Raw genomic sequence first — 11,774 nt, 5'->3', positions numbered from 1 at the left:
CATTCCTCTGCATCCGAAATTCCGCGGGCAAACGAAGAATCGTCATTCCATCCGTCTCCGATCAGCATCCACTGCTCATCTCGCCAACCATGGCAATTTTCTACCATCAAAGAAAAGACTAGGTTGGTCAGACCAAGAGTCCAAGATGGTCTGTGGCGAAAAGCTAGCTCCGAATAACTCTCTTAAGTCACCCATGGAGGCGTACGTTATGTTGGGCAAGCTCCTCGCGAATGAGTAAGGCTGCACAAAGACTTTTCAATTGTCATCAACAAGGCCACTTTGGCTTTGGTATGAGAGTAGTGACAAGGGCACATCATTGTCTCGTTCTGTCCATGATAGTAGTTGTCCGGTGGTTCAGAAATCTCGATGTAATTACGTCTGAGATTATTTGCACTTTTGATAAACATTTCAATAGAACTATGTTTTAAAAAAAATTGGAGGGCAGTATTTTGAAATTTCCTCAATTTCTCTCCTTAATATCTTTACATTGATAGTGTTTTGAATAAATTCTTAATAATTTGTGCCTAAAGGTAAAACGTTCCTAAATTATCTCCACCAAACCTACATATGCCCCAAACTACCTGTATGTAACTATTACGAAAAGGACAACATATCACATCCCAGACGAAGTGGCGCAAACTGGTACCCTAGTTAGTTCAACCAAATGAATTAAAATTTTAAAATCACATGACTTTTTGAAAAATTAGGTCATCTGTCTGAACTAAAGAGGGTTGGAGAGTAGCATCAGAGTCAACTTTTTGCACCTCTACCGGTGACAAGTGAGTCAAGGTATGTTTGGTTCTTGTTTAAAGTTTTCTCTACCAAAATTTTGGCAACCTTTATTTTGGTCCTTGTTTGGTTGATAGCAAAAAATTTGGCTGCAAAGAAATCTTGCTAACCTACTCACATCTCACTTCACAAATCTTGCCAATTTTTTGAACGACCATGGTTCAGCAAATTGTGGACAAATATTTAACTACGCAAAAATTGGCATGACATATACGGGCAAGGCAAGACCGAGTGACTTGCTCTGTTTTGCCTATGAGCCTATCGCATTCCTGATTGGCTGATTCTAAGCGGGCCCCACCTATCAGCGTGCTATAGTTAAATATCTGTGAAACCAATGAGCTCATGGGTCATTCCCCCTCTTAAACCCCAAACCCCCAAAACCCTAATCCCCTCTCATCCGCCGCCGCCATGGGCTCCGCTTCCGCCGCCTCCCTCCCGACCTCCGCCGGCGCCGGCGAGAACCTGGTCCTCATCCTTGACTTCGGCTCGCAGTACACCCACCTCATCACCCGTCGCGTCCGGCAGCTGGGAGTCCTCTCCCTCTGCGTCTCTGGCACCGCACCGCTCTCCTCCCTCGCTGGGCTGCGCCCCCGCGCCGTCGTACTCTCCGGCGGGCCCCACTCCGTCCACGCGCCGGGCGCGCCCACTTTCCCCGAGGGATTCCTCGAGTTCGCCGCCGACGCGGGCGCGCACGTTCTGGGCGTCTGCTACGGGATGCAGCTCCTCGTGCAGTCCCTCGGCGGCGCCGTCGAGTCCGGCGAGAGGCAAGAGTACGGAGATATGGAGGTGGAGGTTACTGCCCCGTCCTCCGCACTTTACGGGGAGGTGGGGAAGCGGCAGACGGTGTGGATGAGCCACGGCGACGAGGTTGTCAGATTACCTGAGGGTTTCGAGGTGGTGGCGCGCAGCGTGCAGGGCGCCATTGCTGCCATCGAGCATCGGGATAAGCGGTATTATGGACTGCAGTACCACCCGGAGGTAGCTGACGTTTACCATTTTATTCTATCATTTTGGATAGGTAAACATGGGACCTAAATTAAAACACAAATTCATTTATATCTGTTAGTTAGCTTCTTTGTGACATGTGCATTTTGAGGTTTGAATTGCACGGTTACTTGTCCTTTTATGTAGTGAAATATGTGGGGCAACTTTGTCATTTAAGCTCCAAATTTGGGTTTCTTGGGATGTAACAGGCCTATATGGGAAAGGGTTTCTTCTTTATGCCCGATTTTGAGATTTAGGAAACGTGGACACAAGGAACCTTGTGGTATATGTATATATGTTGACTTGTTTTATCCTCAGATTGAAGAGGTGATGGATTTTCCTCTCCATTTGAATGGGATATAAGGGAATGAAGGCCGATGTTGATAAAAAAAATTAACAGCTCGTTTGGCTTCCATCATTTGGGCTTAGAACCAATTTGTTTTGCTAGCACGGAATTGGGTACAAGAATTCGATCTGAAATTACATGGAATCACACCTATACTTAATTCCTCTCTAAAAGGCATCGTTTCTTTGGATTTGTCTCTTATTCTACAAATCCATGTGGCAAACAAACATGATTTTTGAATCCAGAATTCAAATTCAACCAATTGGAATCCTATCAAAATTTTGATTTCTGGAAGGAAATGAGTGCTACCAAACAGGCTGTAAAAATATTTGAATTATCTGGAATGCTTTTTTTCTTCTGCAGGAATAATCTTGTTCTAACTGTGGGTAATGCTGAGCAATGCAGTTATTTTCTCTAGCTGTTCTCTTGTGAAAATAAGAGTTTGTAGTCCACAATCTAGTTTAAATTATCTTAGTACTGCATGATGCAATGGGTGTGTAGGGGCGTTGAATGCTGATGTTGTTGTAGAAAGTTTTTTTCTGGGATTAATATATTGCTCATTGTATATTTACTATGTCTTGTTTGTTCTTATTATATTACCTCATTTGGTTGCTTTGTAATTTAATCCTTCTTTCTAAAACTGCTTATACCTTAGCATGGCGTCATAAATGTTTCAATCTTTTGATTACACAGGTGACACACTCGCCACAAGGAATGGAAACACTGCGTCGCTTCCTTTTTGATGTTTGCGGGATTAAAGCCGATTGGAAGATGCAAGATGTGCTTGATGAAGAAATCAAGACCATCAGAAGTATGGTTGGGCCTGATGAACATGTGATTTGTGCATTATCAGGTGGAGTTGATTCAACGGTTGCAGCCACTCTAGTTCACAATGCAATAGGGGATAGGCTTCATTGCGTATTCGTTGACAACGGCTTGTTAAGGTAGAATGGTAGATATTACTTCAGCATGTTCTTGTTCAGAATCAATGTGCAGCGAAGCTGACATAAAACTATTATCTGCAGATACAAAGAACAGGAACGAGTTATGTCAACCTTTGATAGTGACTTGCACCTTCCAGTCACTTGTATTGATGCTTCAGAACAATTTCTTAGCAAGTTAAAAGGAGTCAAAGATCCAGAGATGAAAAGAAAGATTATTGGCAGGGAATTCATAGCTGTCTTCGATGATTTTGCTCACATGTTAGAAAAGAAGCTAGGAAAACGACCTGAATATTTAGTTCAAGGAACATTATACCCTGATGTGATAGAATCATGCCCACCTCCTGGGAGCGGGAGGACACATTCCCACACCATCAAAAGCCATCACAATGTAGGTGGTCTTCCTAAAGATATGAAGTTGAAGCTCATTGAACCACTGAAGCTCCTATTCAAGGACGAGGTCTTGATCTACATCTATGTGTCATCTACTACTTGCTTTTCTCTTTGCATGATCTGATTTTATATTACAAAAGGTTCCTCATACCATGAAACTTTATTACCTTCAGTTTTGAAGAAAAACCTTCATATTACTTATTTGTCTATTTTGTTCTCCAAAAGGTGCGGAAGTTGGGAAGTATTTTGAATGTTCCAGAATCATTCTTAAAGCGACACCCATTTCCTGGGCCTGGTCTTGCTGTACGTGTCCTAGGTGATGTTACAGAAGGCAATGCTTTGGAGGTTCTTCGTCAGGTATGAGCTTTTTGAACTATTGCAATTTTGCTACTCCGTAAATCATCTTTGACATGTGATGTTAATTATGAACTACTCTGTTAATGTCTTTCAGGTGGATGAGATATTTGTTCAAGCCATTAAAGATGCTGGCCTCTATGATAAAATTTGGCAAGCTTTTGCTGTGTTTTTGCCTGTACAAACAGTTGGGGTTCAGGGTGACCAGAGAACTCACTCCAATGCTGTTACTTTAAGGGCGATTACCAGTGAGGATGGCATGACTGCAGACTGGTATGTTGAATTGAAGTTGCAGCTTATTATCCTCTCTTTTTTTGAAAAAAAAACTCTCGGTTTCTGATGGTTAGAATAGGCCCTTTGCACTATATGTGCGATACCTTGTTACAGTTCTACAGATAAGCCGCACTCTGTAGCTTATATGTTTGCTTATGAGCCCAGAGTTCAGGAACAAAAAGTATTTGGAAGCCCCTCTTTGATTTCTTGGTTTATGCTATAGTAATTTGTGAATACTAGTAGTTTCAATGAGACGTTTCAGCGTTCACCAACATTCCACTGCTTGTCCGCCTTTCATTTTCTGTCTGAACCAAAAATCTTATAGTGCTTAGATATTGCTACAAACCTAAAGATCCTCTCATTTATGTATTGATATATACTATGATGTCTTGTGTTAACCAGTGTCAATTACCACTGTTCCTGTTACGTGGTGAACTCTAGGCTGTCTTTACTGTTTCAACAGTTTATTGATATTCCACATGTTTTATCAGCTGTTGCCTTTCTGTTTTGAATCCTGTCAGGTATTATTTCGAACGCCAATTCCTGGTAGATGTGGTCAAGAAGATCTGCAATAATGTGCGAGGTGTTAACCGTGTTTGCCAGGACATCACATCAAAACCACCTGCGACGGTGGAATGGGAATAGGATATGTTTATTGCTCTGATGCTGCAATAACGGAGTGGGAATAGCAAAATTGTGCTCTGATGCTGGCGGGATAGCAGCTTATGTCCTTGTGGGATCATAAAACACATGACCACTAGTTAAAAGATTATTGTCTAGGGCTCTAGACAATCCTCTGTCAACCCGTGAAAGATGATCAAAGATTTTGAATTGTACTTATAACTGTTCTATTTATTCCTAAAATATATTTCTACACGTTTCTAGATCATTCAGAATTCTGACCGGCCGTATCTTGTGGTTAACAAATAACCTTTGGCGTGCTCTCAGCAGATGCCAACCAGTAATCATTTAAGGCAATTCCTTGGCCACAGATTCAGGATGAGCCATTGTAGGAGACTCAAGAAAACACAAACCAAAACCTTTCTTTGAAAAGAAAAGGAAGGGACAAACAGTACACCCTTGTTAGTAGGCCAGTTGGGTGTTGAAGCGTTCCGAGGGCTCAATTTTGCGCAGTCAAAGCCAAGCCAGATTTAGAAGCCTCTCACCCCCTGAAAACTCTGTCCATGATCCTAGCCTACACTCGCGCATCAAGCTTATTTAACACCTTCAGTGGCCGGGTCCCTCTGTCACACACCTTCTTGGCCGGCCGCCGGCAGCTGAGACGACGAGTTCCTGAAGAAGATGGCGAGCCGCCGGGCATTGCTCCTCCTCGCCGCTGCCGCCATCCTCTGCGTCTGCGCCGCCCAGTGCCGCCTCGCCCACGCATGGAAGAGGTCCTACGTGGTGTACCTCGGAGCGCATCCCTACGGCCGCGACGCGCCGCTGGAGGAGCACGAGCGTGCCACTGAGTCGCACCATGAGCTCCTGGGATCGGTTCTTGGGAGGTACTCATCATTTATACATGACAATCCATTGAAACATTAAAAAGACTTGCACATGCTTTATATAACTGCATCTGAATTTTTGAGATTTGAATTGATTAAAATGCGACAGCAAGCAGCTGGCCAAGGACGCGATATTCTACTCCTACACGAAGAACATTAACGGCTTCGCGGCGTATCTGGACGAGGAGGTAGCAGCCGAGATGGCAAGTAAGGAATGCCACTATATACAGGGGATAGGACAAGAAGAAAGACGGACATTCTTACATTGTTTTTCCTTGATTGACTGATGATGGAACAGAGCACCCCGACGTGGTGACGGTGATGCCGAGCAAGATGCTGAAGCTGCACACGACGAGGTCATGGGACTTCATGGACATGGAGAAGGACGGCCAGGTCCTCCCGGACTCCATCTGGAAGCACGCCAACTTTGGCCAGAACGTCATCATCGCCAACCTCGACAGCGGTAACTTCATATTCATATACGCATCCAACATTTCCTGATCCTCTCTCAAACGAGCAAGTAATGATAATATCACATTGTGCATATTATGATGTACGTGAAGGCGTGTGGCCGGAGTCGAGCAGCTTCAGCGACGAGGGCATGGCGGAGGTGCCCAAGCGCTGGCGTGGCTCGTGCCCCGGCTCGGCCAAGTACGCCGTGCCGTGCAACCGGAAGCTGATCGGCGCCAGGTACTTCAACAAGGACATGCTGCTGTCGAACCCGGCCGCCGTGGACGGCAACTGGGCGCGCGACACGGAGGGCCACGGCACCCACACGCTGTCCACGGCGGGCGGCCGCTTCGTGCCGCGCGCCAGCCTCTTCGGCTACGCCAACGGCACCGCCAAGGGCGGCGCGCCACGGGCCCGCGTGGCCGCATACAAGGTGTGCTGGGCCGGCGAGTGCGCCACGGCCGACGTGCTGGCGGGCTTCGAGTCCGCGGTCCACGACGGCGCCGACGTCATCTCCGTGTCCTTCGGCCAGGAAGCGCCGCTCGCCGACACCAAGTCCTTCTTCCACGAGCCCGTCACGCTGGGCTCCCTCCACGCCGCCATCCATGGCGTCTCCGTGGTGTGCTCCGCGGGGAACTCCGGGCCATTCGACGACACCGTCGTTAATGGAGCCCCCTGGGTCACCACCGTGGCGGCGAGCACCGTCGACAGGGACTTCCCCAACCAGATCACCCTCGGCAACAACATCCACATGAAAGGGATGAGCCTCGAGTCGTCCGACCTCCATTCGAACAAGCTCTTCCCCATGGTGAACGCCAGCGGCGCCGCGCTGCCCAACTGCAGCGCGGAGCTGGCGTCCAACTGCGCCATGGGCTGCCTCGATCCGCCCAAGGTGAAAGGGAAGATCGTGGTGTGCGTCCGGGGCGGGGACATCCCGAGGGTGATGAAAGGGATGGCCGTGCTGAGCGCGGGCGGCGCCGGGATGATCCTGGCCAACGGCAAGATGGACGGCGACGATGTCGAGGCCGACCCGCACGTGCTCCCGGCCACCATGATCACCTACAGCGAGGCTGTGTCGCTCTACAAGTACATGGCGTCCTCGGCGTACCCCGTGGCCAACATCTCGCCGTCCAAGACGGAGCTGGGCGTGAAGAACTCGCCGTCCATGGCGGCCTTCTCCTCCCGCGGGCCCAGCGGGACGCTGCCCTTCGTGCTGAAGCCGGACATCGCCGCGCCCGGGGTGGACATCCTGGCGGCGTTCACCGAGTACGTGAGCCCGACGGAGGTGGCCGCTGACAAGCGCCGGTCGGAGTACGCCATCCTGTCGGGGACGTCCATGGCGTGCCCGCACGTGTCCGGCGTCATCGGGCTCCTCAAGGCGGCGCGCCCCGAGTGGAGCCCTGCCGCGATGCGGTCGGCCATCATGACCACGGCGCGCACGCAGGACAACACGGGCGCGCCGATGCGGGACAGCAACGGGAAGGAGGCCACGGCGTTCGCCTACGGCGCCGGCAACGTGCACCCGAACCGCGCCGTCGACCCGGGCCTCGTCTACGACATCACCCCCGACGAGTACTTCACCTTCCTCTGCGCGCTCGGGTTCACCACGAAAGACCTCAGCCGGCTCAGCGGCGGCAAGTTCTCGTGCCCGGCCAAGCCGCCGCCCATGGAGGACCTCAACTACCCGTCCATCGTGGTGCCGGCGCTTCGCCACAACATGACGCTCACGCGCCGGCTGAAGAACGTCGGCCGCCCCGGGACGTACCGCGCGTCGTGGCGAGCGCCGTTCGGGATCAACATGACCGTGGACCCCAAGGTGCTGGTGTTCGAGAAGGCCGGCGAGGAGAAGGAGTTCAAGGTGAACATAGCGTCACAGAAGGACAAGCTCGGCAGGGGATACGTGTTCGGGAAGCTCGTCTGGTCGGATGGGATCCACTATGTCAGGAGCCCCGTCGTGGTCAACGCCCTGGGCTGACTTTTGACATTCTTGACGGTGTTTAGGCCAAGGGAAGGAAGAGATCAGTGTTTAGGATTTGATTTTGGAGATAGTTTTTTTTTTTGTGAACCATAATGAGATAGTAGTAGGTTTTAGCCGTCACGGACTCATGATTGTAATAAAAGATGAACTTCTTGATGTTCTTGAGTGTAAATAAAGTTACAGAGTTTTCTTCGTTAAAAATTTCGCCTTTCAAGACAATACTGGTCCTTCCTCCGTATAACAAAAAATGTCTCAACTTTGACTAAATTTAAATGCATTTATACACTAAGTCATGTCTAGATACTGTACATCTCATCTTTTATTGGGTAGATGAAAGTGAAACCATAGACTTGGTAGAAAGGCCCCATGGGCTAACAAGAACAATACCGGATCAAACCAATCAGGAGCAGCTACAAGAACAAAAATGAATTCTAGACATATATCCACCCAGTTTTCCTTCACAAAGATAGCTTCATGTTTTTGTTCTCCTGTATTGGCGCCTGGCTTCATCCGAAGCCATCAAATGCTCGGTTGTAGGCAATTCAGCGCAAGTCCACCATATGTTAGAGGTGACTTGTAAGTTCGAAGGCCGTGTAAGCCAAACTTTGCAAGGTCCTTATCTATAGAAAAATGTAACCCCAAGATCTAGGTAGTTAGTAGTTGCTATGTTCGACCTTATGCCGCGGCTAAATTCTCGGTGCCTCTCGTGCCTAAAAAATGTTGTGGTACAATAAAAGATCGACACATTCATGCGACTTTGGCATTCTTTCGGTTACCTACTAGAGGAGAAGGAACAACGATTGGCCTACAGTTTAACTTGATGCATTGACTTTATTTGCTCTCGAGTAGCTCTCTGTCAATATATATTGCTGGAACTTGCGAACCCCTTAGTCGGCCTTGTCCTTGCAAGAACAAAGATTAATACATCAACATGGGGCCATGTGTTGCCAGAGACATAGCTAAGGCAATTTAAGAAATTGGGCGCGTGTTAGGTAAACTTGGCTCATTTTGTAGGTACCAATCAAGAAATTGCAATGCAACAATGTCGTTGTTATAATTTGTTACCAAATGTCTGTCAAAAACGAAGTGTTTGAGCCATTTCTGGAAACGCTAGAAACAGTCAAACAATAGCCAAGGAACACTCTTTGAGAAATGCCTTGAAAGGGACCATGCCCTAACAAGAACAATACTGCATCAAAGTAATTAGGAGCAGCTACAAGAACAAAAATGAATTCCTTGTTGGAATTTTAGGTTATGCCCAAGGCCCAATCTGAAATTAATTCCTGAAAAATCTCAAAAGCCCATTCATGTAGTGGGATGAGGAAGTGGGAATAGTCCCACATTGCTAGTTTACGAGGAGTTGGACCAATATATAAGGTATGTTGGTTCTCACCCCTTGAGCAAGTGAGCAAGGGAAATCCCTACGCGCGCTCCTCCTCCTCCGCTCGCCTCGACGCGACGCGTGGATCGAGTTCGGGTCGTGCTTATCTTTTTGGCAATCGGAATCCGTTGCGGACGCGTAACAAATCCCGATAATTGCGGAGTCGGTGGAAACCGAACCCAAGTCCGCCTGCGTGCCTATATAATAAGACTACCACGGCCTCCGGACGAACGACACAAAAACCCTAGCCGTCACGCCCACGATCCAATCTCGTTGTTCACCGCCAACTGCTACTTCATCCCGTCGACTGCGTGCACAGATCGCCGGGAGAGCAGGCCTCCGGAACCCCGACCTTCGAGATCCTGCCCGGAAGACAGTCGATAAGGTTTTTGGGGAGCGTTCTCACGCGACTGCTCGCTTCTTCACGTCTCTGTTTCGTCGGCATCTTCATCACCAATGGCCGACGACCTCGGAGATCCCGCGGCTCAGGCTGCCGCTCTAGCTCAGCAGCAGCAGGCTGCCCAACTCCAAGCCCAGGCACCTGCTGCTGCACAGGCGCAAGCGCAGGCACTGGCTGCTGCTCAGGAGGTAGTAAAGGCTGCTGCTGCTGCCGGCGTGAACATCGACGCCACCGGACTCGTCACCGACCTCAACAAACAAACACAAGAAAAGAGCACAGCACCGTACGTAATCTGCTCTTTCTTGTTGATTTTGATTAGTAGTTCTATTATTCATGCCGTGAAATTAGATGAGTTTTATTGCTGTGTGTTGCTATTTAATTTGTCTAGTTTGCATGATATAATGTGCTACATGTTTTACACACTGTCCTTCTGGATTAAATATTCATCGAAATTACCTAATTTTTCAACAATCCAAAAACCTTATTCGTGTAGGCAATTTTCGATGTCGCAATTTGCTGTCGCATTGAAACCACCTGTGTTTACCGGACTGCACTTTAAGAGGTGGCAGTATAAATGTCATATGTGGCTCGTGGCTATGGGCGCATGGTGGGCGGTACAACACGGGAAGACTCAAACAATTGCTTCTCAGCAGTTGTATGTTGAGGCTTGTGTTGTAGTCGTCGGTGCGATCTGTAGTGTGCTGGGAGATAAGCTCGTTGATGCTTATCTGCACTATCAGGATGCCAAAGAGTTGTGGGATGCGCTCGATGCCAAGTTTGGCGCATCTGACGCTGGCAGTGAGCTGTACGTCATGGAGCACTTCTTTGACTATAAGATGGTTGCAAACCGATCTGTAGTGGAACAAGCTCATGAGTTATTGACTATGGCTAAGGAACTTGAGTAATTCAAGTGTCCACTACCCGACAAGTTTGTCGTCGGGGGCATCATCGCCAAGCTTCCTTCCTCGTGGAGGAACTTTGCTACTTCACTAAAACACAAGAGACAAGAAATCTCTGTGGAGAACCTGATTGGGACTCTTGATGTTGAGGAGAAGGCGAGAGCAAAAGATGCTAGTCCCAAAGGCAACACACAAGAGGATACGTCCACTGCCAACATGGTTCAGAGGAACAACCACAACAACAGTAACAACAAGGGAAAGGGAAAGGCATTCAATAATGCTGGTCCAAAGAACACTACCACTTTCAAGAAAAAGAAGAAAGGAGGCAACAAGAACAAGGATTCTTGCTTTGTGTGTGGAGGACTTGGCCATTGGGCGAGTAACTGCAAGGAGCGCAAAGGAGGACAGATTCGGCAAAAGTTTGCTAATTTGACCATTGGCAACAATGAAGATGCAGGCAGGTATGGTAATTTATTTACTATATTTTCTGTATGTCAGTCCACCTTTTGGTGGGTCGATACAGGCCCAACTATTCATGTGTGTGCTGATATTTCCTTGTTTTCTTCATATCAGGCCATCAGCTCCTCAGTGATGATGGGGAACGGCGCCCATGCTTCTATTCATGGTGTTGGCACGGTGGATCTGAAGTTTACTTCGGGAAAGATCGTGCAGCTGAGGAACGTGCAGCATGTGCCCTCCATTCAGAAGAATCTTGTTAGTGGATCCCTCATTTGCAAAGACGGATTTAAGTTAGTGTTTGAGTCCAATAAAGTTATCGTGTCTAAGTATGGACAATTTATTGGTAAAGGTTATGAGTGCGGAGGTTTGTTCCGTTTATCCCTTTCGGATTTTTGTAATAAGGTCGTGAACAGCGTCAATTCTATTAATAATGAGTCTAATGTTTGGCATTCACGACTCTGTCACATTAATTTTGGTTGCATGACGCGATTAGCAAATTTGAGTTTAATCCCTAGAATCACTGTGGCTAAAAGTTCGAAGTGCCAAGCTTGTGTGCAAGCGAAGCAGCCTCGCAAGCCTCACAAGGCTGCTGAGGAAAGGAACCTAGCACCGTTAGAGCTTA

The 11,774-nt window shown here is 48.1% G+C and overlaps 2 protein-coding genes across 2 annotated transcripts; both read left to right on the top strand.

The window, feature by feature from the left end:
* Window positions 1-1,139: 1,139 nt before the first annotated feature.
* LOC100831654 (GMP synthase [glutamine-hydrolyzing]) lies at window positions 1,140-4,969 on the top strand. The gene is made up of 6 exons (XM_003573653.2): window positions 1,140-1,767; window positions 2,813-3,063; window positions 3,145-3,520; window positions 3,679-3,810; window positions 3,905-4,080; window positions 4,602-4,969. Exons 1-6 carry the CDS (start codon window positions 1,198-1,200, stop codon window positions 4,723-4,725), a joined length of 1,629 nt encoding a protein of 542 aa, XP_003573701.1. The 5' UTR covers window positions 1,140-1,197; the 3' UTR covers window positions 4,726-4,969.
* Window positions 4,970-5,097: 128 nt separating this feature from the next.
* On the top strand, window positions 5,098-8,214 carry LOC100827078 (subtilisin-like protease SBT5.3). The gene is made up of 4 exons (XM_003571585.4): window positions 5,098-5,585; window positions 5,695-5,792; window positions 5,884-6,048; window positions 6,149-8,214. Exons 1-4 carry the CDS (start codon window positions 5,383-5,385, stop codon window positions 8,008-8,010), a joined length of 2,328 nt encoding a protein of 775 aa, XP_003571633.1. The 5' UTR covers window positions 5,098-5,382; the 3' UTR covers window positions 8,011-8,214.
* The last annotated feature ends 3,560 nt before the right edge of the window (window positions 8,215-11,774 follow it).

This window comes from Brachypodium distachyon, chromosome 3 (assembly GCF_000005505.3).
Source record: "Brachypodium distachyon strain Bd21 chromosome 3, Brachypodium_distachyon_v3.0, whole genome shotgun sequence".
Classification (NCBI taxonomy): domain Eukaryota; kingdom Viridiplantae; phylum Streptophyta; class Magnoliopsida; order Poales; family Poaceae; genus Brachypodium; species Brachypodium distachyon.
This window is presented reverse-complemented; position numbering and strand designations above follow the sequence as displayed.